Source organism: Camelina sativa, chromosome 10 (assembly GCF_000633955.1).
Source record: "Camelina sativa cultivar DH55 chromosome 10, Cs, whole genome shotgun sequence".
Lineage (NCBI taxonomy): Eukaryota > Viridiplantae > Streptophyta > Magnoliopsida > Brassicales > Brassicaceae > Camelina > Camelina sativa.
In genome coordinates, this window is record NC_025694.1 from 13,660,150 (window position 1) to 13,668,087 (window position 7,938).

At 30.8% G+C, this 7,938-nt stretch overlaps 1 protein-coding gene and 1 long non-coding RNA gene across 6 annotated transcripts; both read right to left on the bottom strand.

Annotated features, from left to right (window-relative positions):
• LOC104718830 (monothiol glutaredoxin-S4) lies at nucleotides 780–1,459 on the bottom strand. The gene has a single exon (XM_010436632.1). It carries the CDS (start codon nucleotides 1,261–1,263, stop codon nucleotides 955–957), a length of 309 nt encoding a protein of 102 aa, XP_010434934.1. The 5' UTR covers nucleotides 1,264–1,459; the 3' UTR covers nucleotides 780–954.
• On the bottom strand, nucleotides 3,963–6,485 carry LOC104718831. 5 transcript variants are annotated; one of them, XR_756471.2, is made up of 7 exons: nucleotides 6,387–6,485; nucleotides 5,550–5,759; nucleotides 5,178–5,318; nucleotides 4,884–5,051; nucleotides 4,737–4,783; nucleotides 4,534–4,625; nucleotides 3,963–4,125 (listed from the first exon to the last, which is right to left on the bottom strand). It is a non-coding gene; the product is annotated as an uncharacterized LOC104718831 (long non-coding RNA). The 5 variants fall into 5 exon arrangements; XR_756470.2 differs by having other exon boundaries at nucleotides 4,884–5,056; XR_002033666.1 differs by having other exon boundaries at nucleotides 4,967–5,051; nucleotides 6,387–6,482.

Below are 7,938 nucleotides of genomic sequence, written 5' to 3' on the forward strand. Positions count from 1 at the left end.
TCAATATTACTCCTATATAATCTCTCACTTAGTCGTACATTCTAATGGGATAACAACTATTTGTATGGATCCCATAAATACAGTATAAATAATATAGCTAAATTATAAAATGAATATATAAACAAATATGATTTTAATATAAATAATTAAATAATATATTAAAGGAAAAATATTTTCATATAATTTATTATAATATTGATTTCAACATCAATTTTTTGAAATGGTATAAATATTTAACATTAATTATGATAAATGATGCAAATATTTTATATCAATTTAGTAAAAATGATGTAAGACTTGCAATAAATTTTACAAGTGATGTAAATAAACATCAATTCTAATAACTGAAGCAAATATTTATTTCAATTGATGCAAATTATTTGCATCAACAAAATATAAATCATTCATTAAAGTGAGGCAAATTATTTTTGCATAACTTAAAACTGATACAAAAATAGAAAATAAATGATGTAATACCACACTTTTTTTGTTGGACATAATCTTTTGGAACATTTAAGATTTATTTTCAAGGAAGAATTTTATACCTAAGATGGAACCATGAGCATAAATAAAAGATCTAGAGAGAAAACACCGAGATATATATACAATCCCCTACGTCAATTTTTTTTTGTTTTGTTTTGTTTTTGTATATAACTTACGTAAATAACATTTCATTTCACTTTAAAAAAATTTAGATATGTATTGGAGGGCATAAATATACCATGCACTGAATATCTGTACATTTCGTGTTATATGTAAATATAAAATATGGGAGAGGAAATCCAAACACTAGCTGATTTTATTATAAAGTTTACCCAAACGTTACAAAATAGGTATCCTCATGGTCTATCCTTTCAAAACTTAGATAGACAAAACATTCATACATACATGTACTTTCATTACGTTATTATTATCATGCTACGTTCTTTACGTAAGTATCACTTTACTTTTAAATCAAAGCCACAATGCTCCAGCGCGCTTAAGCATTGGAACGAGAGAGCGATTGAGATGGAGACTCATGACTTGATTGGCTCCACCAACGAGCTGCCCTCCTATGAACACCACTGGCACGGCTGGGCTGCAGCCAAGCTGAGCCAATGCTTGCTCTATCTCCTTTCCTCTGTTAATCTCATCTAGCTCATAGATCGTTGGGTTCACCCCAAAGTCTATGAAGAGAGTCTTGATTGTGTGGGACATGCAACACGAGTTTTTGCTAAAGATCACTACAGACTTCTCGGAGATCATCTTCTGTAGCTTATCCATTGGTGTTATAATGTACAACTGTGTTGAACGACTCACCGAGGAATATGAAAATGGGATATCTTTTGATTCAAATTAGAGAATAAGGGTGAAATAGGAGTTTGACATAAAAAAAAGGTGAAATAGGAAAGCTTGAAGCCTTTGGGTGAAGATATACAAGAGATGAATGACTTTGAGTTTGTTTTTGATGTAGTGAAGGGTCTCTAAGGGTTCTTTATATATAGCTTTCTATGGAACGTGAAGCTATCATTCGTCGGTTCCATATAGCAGTTTTCAGAGAATCAACTTTATCACACGGAAATAAAGAACATATTTTAGATGAAAATTAAGATGGTGGGAGTATCCAAAGGATTTGAAGCTATGATATCGGTGTGGGATTTTGCGGCTCACACGTTTTTGATTCTTTACCACTTGCAACTAAAGAATAAAACTATCAACTAATTCGGTAAAACGTACATATAACAAAATCTCTTAGATCTGACGAATACTTTATACGTACTCATGTCATGTGTTTATCTACGTCACTACGCCTTCTACTTCCAATGGCACTCAAAAGAGACATATTTTCAACACAAATACAAATTTTTACTCATTACACTCATATACATATAAATATAATTAGTGTGATTTTTTTTATAAATAATTTAAATACATACCTTAAACTTAGTAGAAATTTGAAATCTATACTAATTTTTTTTAAGTCTTTAAAAAATAACTTATTTATTGCGCAAAATAACTATTCTGTCCTTAGTTAAGAATTAATTAAAAGTTAAAAATACAATATAGTTTAAAAAAAATAATTTTACAAAATTATTTAAAAACCACTGTCTTGTACATTAGATCTTCGGTATTTTGCAAAAAAATTAGAGAATGATGAATTAATTTATTATATATAATATCAATCAATAATTAAAAGATTAAAATTCAGATAGATAATATTATTTCAAAATATATCAGAGTTGTTTTAAGATAGTTACATATTTAAATTATATAATTACAAAAAAATAAACTGAAATAATTATGAATTTCAGCTATATAATAGATAAGAGTTAAATTTGAGTGAAATTAGTACAATATTTATATACTTATAGATTTTAAATTAAAAACAAATTTTAAATATATATAATTCACTGATAAAGAAATCAACAGAACACAAATATAAATCGATGAACAAAAAAAAATAAGTCAACAGTAAGAAAAAAATTAACTATGTTATAAATTTTCCTTCTCATAATCCATATATCTTCAATGGAGATTTTGTGGATAGAGGTTCCTTCTCAGTTGAGAAAATCCTAACCTTGGTTGCATTCAACGTGTAACTTGTTATTAGGAACAAGATTTACTATATAAAATCTTAAAATCCAGGCCACTAGCATATACACATTAGTGCATTACACACGATAAAAGCTGAATCTCTTTCTTTTTGCCAAGACTCGAGATCGTATGTTATATGATATCTCTAGAATAATCTTCTTCAATTCGTCTTCTTTTTGGTTTTTTGATTGTGTGGTAGTTTATTGGCCTCTTCACTTTCTTTATATTCTCAGCAAATATCCCATCATAACTCAACTTGGGAATAAAGTTAAACTGTATGTGATTCTTGATATTGTAAAGATACGATATCATTCGTTTGAGGATATAAACTCAAAAGGAACTACATAAATAATTTTTATTTTTCGTTTTAATTCGATTTATTGATGGAATCTGGCCCAACTGTGATCAGGAGAGTCATAAGTCATAGCACATTGCTAGGTGATCCTAGTCTGTACATGTCTTACGTAAAAACACATATTATATCACATTCAATTCCACAACGACGTAATACCATTCTGTAACTTTCATTTATATGCCCCATTAATTTTGGGTTGAAACTCACTTTTCTCCTAAAAACATTGTTAGTTCATATTGAACACTTTTTAAAAAATTGCTAGTTTGGCAAATAAAATTTAGATTTATTTGTTCATCCGTAATATAACTTTAGTTTAGAATCCATATGCTATTCACTCTTATTTTTATTATACTTAAACCATAAAACCAATCCAAATTAATTCTACAAAAATTGGATTTTTTTTCAAGTAAACTTATTCTTTCTCCAACGTACGTAACTTATATTAATTATTTGATTAATTTCACTGAGAATATATGTAAAATAAGTGTCCAAATAATAAATACCAGACAATATTTGCCATCGATATAAGTATCAACCTAATTAAGATACAGAAATGGATGTAGTACTACTAGTAATTAACGTACACTACAAGAAAACAGGCAAATAGCGACTGCACTATTAGCTAAACGGTGTGTTACGACTAAATAGCGACTAAAACCAGTAGTCGTAAATCAAGAGTCGCTAAAATAAATAGTCGTAAAATTAGTCGCCAAATAGCGACTACATTACGACTATTTTGCGTAGTCGTAAATTTAGTCATAATATAGTCACTAAATTTAGCGACCACGTTACGACTATTTTACGACAACGCAAAATAGTCATAATGTAGTCACCAAATTTAGTGACTAATTAACGACTAATTACTGACTATAGTTGTATTCAAGTATTTATACATTATTGTATTTATACAGTATTTATACAGTATTTATACAAATTACATATATTTTATTAATTGTTTTAAATATATTTAAATTATGAATAATGTTTTAAAACATTATTTTTTGAGTACTATATTTATTATTATAAACCATGATTACAAAAAAATTGTATTACAAAATAAAATTAAAAATCATAACTAAAAATAAGAATAGATGAAAAACTACATAATAAATGGTTTGTAGCACATTCTCAATTGCTTTGTATTCCATCATTGAAGCCTAGGTAGTTCCCATTAATGTTCCAAGAGCAACTCATTTCTTCAGAACAAACAAACAAAAAATGTATCATGGGGACTCATTTCCCATTATCAATATAACACAATTTCAAAATCGAGACTAGAAATGAGAAACAATCGGGACAAGCAATTCACTATAACTAACATGTCTTCTAGCTTAAAAACGTGAGTGTGAGTAAGAAGAACGACAATGGTGACTCAAGTTAAAGAGTGCATATAAAACAGGTGTCTAGAGATCGGTATTACCAAATAACTCTTGACAAATTCAACAAAAAGCCTCACAAAAATTACAACAGAGGCTTCTAAACAAATGACTCTTTGACAGATTTAATAAAAGTCTCACAACAATAAGTAGCAAAGTATATATATTGTACCTTAATAGCGAAAGATACAATAGGATAAGAAAATGTCTTAACCAATGAAAGTTTACCTTACGCTCTGAAATAAAGTTGTACATCATGAGCTCTGTCTAAGAGTGTGCTTGGCTGTGGCTTTCTCTGTAAGCCAAACATCATCTTCGACCTAAGAACAATAGGACACTGAATCAGATGGTTTACGCATGCAACAATGTGACTTCAAAGAATTGAAGAGTAATACAAGAGTAATAATTGAAAATAAACATAAGGGTTTTACCTATCTTCTTCCAGCCAACCGCTTCTTCAAGCTTCTCCAAATCCAGTCTATTGATCACAAACAACAAAATAATATAGTAAACAAAAATCACATGTTCAAACCATAAGCTTCTAAGACACAAACACAAACACCAACACACACACATACCAGATTTTATCATATAAAATCACCAAAACTGAGGTGACTCTGTGAAAGAAGTGATATGCTTTTAGAGAGCTTAGTTTGAGTACCTTCGGTGACTTTGGTGACACTGAGGAGAGCCGAGTTGAGCCTTGAGTTCTTTAAGCCACAAGACTCAACCAAAATAGCTGACACCTGATCTGAGAGAATCCCACCAAAAAAAAAAAAAAAAAACAATCTTGCACATAAGTACTCAAGAATTCTGAAAAGATGAAATAACAAAGCAGTTCCAGGATTTTTAAAAGAAAGTAAGAAACCCACCTCCATGGAGACCAAAACAGATGGAGCTAGACATTTGAAAGAAATGACAAGAGATATACCCGCGTGGCAACAAAGCTATTGATGCGCTACTCCTTCCCTCACTTCTCCTTCATCATTCTTCTACTTCTTATCCTCCCTCATCTGCAATCACACAGGGGATGAGAGACGCAACAAGGCAACTAAGTGGATCACATCAGCATTGGCTACCGATATCAAGCAGATAAATCAAACTCGTTTTTAGCAGAATCAAAGTGAAAATCCATGCTCCTACAGCGGAACAAAAAAAGAAAAAAAAGGATAACAAATGAAAGCAACTACTAAGCCTTCAAGAACGTCGGAGAGGATAGGTGTGAGAGCAAAAGAGAACTTGACCCATTGTTGCTTGATAGAAAAATTGATTCTTTAGTCGACCCAAGTTTTCGGCTGTGCGCCGGAGAAGCACACGACTTGAATCGAAGCAGATCTTTCCCGGTTTTGAGATCCCAACTTCTAATTTCGTCGATAAATCCACCGCTTAGCTTTTTCGTCTTCTATGCCATCTTCCTCCGCTTCACCTCTCAGATTCTTCTTCTTATATGTCGTCTTCAAACCAATTCGAAGATTAAGGTCATTACTAGCCCTGTGATTTTAATCCGAACCGAAAGAACCGAACCGATATTTTTTGGTGTTCGGTTCGGTTTCAGTTATAACGGCTGAATCGATCGGTACAAATTTTTTTTTTCCAAAAAAACCAAAATATTTCGGTTATTTCGGTTCGGTTTTCGGTTAATCGATTTTTTTTTTGATTTTTTTTGATTTTTTTAGGAAAAAAACTAATAAAACCGAAATTTACCCTAAAATAACCGAATTTACCCTAAAATAACCGAAAAAACCGAAATATTTGAAATAAAACCGAAAAACCCGAAATTATCTCTAAATAACCGAAAAATCCTATTTTTCATGTTTTTAATCAAATTTCGGTTAATTTCGGTTTTGAAATTTTAAAACTGAATTAACCGAGAAACCGAAATAACCGAACCGAAATATATTTCGGTTCAATTCGGTAAGATTTTCAAAACTCAAAAAAACCGAAAAACCGAAAAACCGAAATAACCGAACCGAATTCACCGAAATAACCGAAGTCCCAGGTCTAGTCATTACAAACGTAGACCAGAAACCCTAATCCCAAAATCAGATTTAAAGGGGGAAATAGAGATAGAAAAAACTGACCTTCTCCCACGGAAACCAGTTTCCCTTCTAGATCTGGAGATACGGTCGGAGGTTTGGCCGGACAGAGTCATCGTGATTCGAAGAAATGTGAGTGAGAGTTTCTCCGAAAGAGTTTCGAGAGTGATGATGATTTTTTTTTCTAAGTGTAGTGTCGAGGAATAGAGGCACAAAGGGTGAAGGTTTCTTTGTTTGTTGATTTTTTTTTTTTTTTTTGTTGGCCAATTTTCTATTCATATCAAAATCCAAAGTGATATCAAAGCCTCTCAAGGCCCAGACTAAATGATATAGTTTTAAGTTTTTTTTTTTTTTTTTAATCAACAATTAGTTTCAGATTTTAAAATAACTAATTTAATAAATTTTATAAGTAATAGTTTTGGGAAGTATTAAATTATATATATACACTAAATAGTTTTAGATTAGATTTAATTTTATACACATTATGGTTATATTTTGGTTAAATGGTTTATAATTTAATTTCTATATACTATGCATTATAAAAGTTTAAAATTTAAGGTATAGGGTTTAAAGTACAGAGTTTGGGGTATAGGTTTATGATTTGGGGTTAAGTTTTGAATTTATGACTTATGAATTAATTTCTAAGATTTAGAGTTTATGATTTAGGTTTTGGGGTTTGGGGTTAAATTTTGAAAATTATGATTTTCTTAAATAGCGATTGATATGCGACTTCTTAGCGACTGTTTACTATGAGTCGCATATTAGTCACTAAATTGGTGACTATTTAGCAACTACATATTTCAGTGTGCAATATAGTCATAAAATAGTCGCTAAAATACGACTAAACTAGTGACTAAGATATGCAGTCGTTAAAAAACGACTAATATACGACCAAATATTTGTAGTCGTATAATAGTCGCTAAATAGTCACTACTTAGTCACCAAAAATGACAATTACATATATAGTCGCCAATTGTAGTCGTAAAATCCATGTTTTCTTGTAGTGGTACAGATGCTTTTTTGTCGATAATTTTTGAAAGTCAATACGATATTGAATTGTTTCTTAAAATAAGATCAAGACGAAACAATATGTTAACATAACGTTACTGGGTATTGTTGTTGTGTCAAAGATTAAAACAATAGAAAAATTTATTGAGGTTTGTTTTATGAGATATAGATCTTCAAGTAATCTTCAAGTTTTTCATTTAGACTTCACGGATTTTTCAGGCTTCACTTTGAAGATAAAATTTTAATGGTCCAGAATATTTGATATGTAAGATTCACATTTAACTTTCCAAAATTATCTCTAATATATTGATCAAGCCCCTTTTCTTGTTAATTATGATTTTTCTTTTCCTATTGCAACAAGGATATGGGGCGTAGACGTAATCCAATATAAAGAAAGAGGTCATAATTAGAAGCTTATAAGCTGAAAGCATTAGAGATCTTGTGTCTCGCCAAGGTCTTTAAGGCCGCCCACAGGATTGTGTAATGACAGCGTGCAATCTACATTACATGAGAAGGGTTGCATGCTGGCCTGGAGGACCGTGTAAGACTACCGTGATGGTTATTTTAACACAAATTATTTAACATAGTT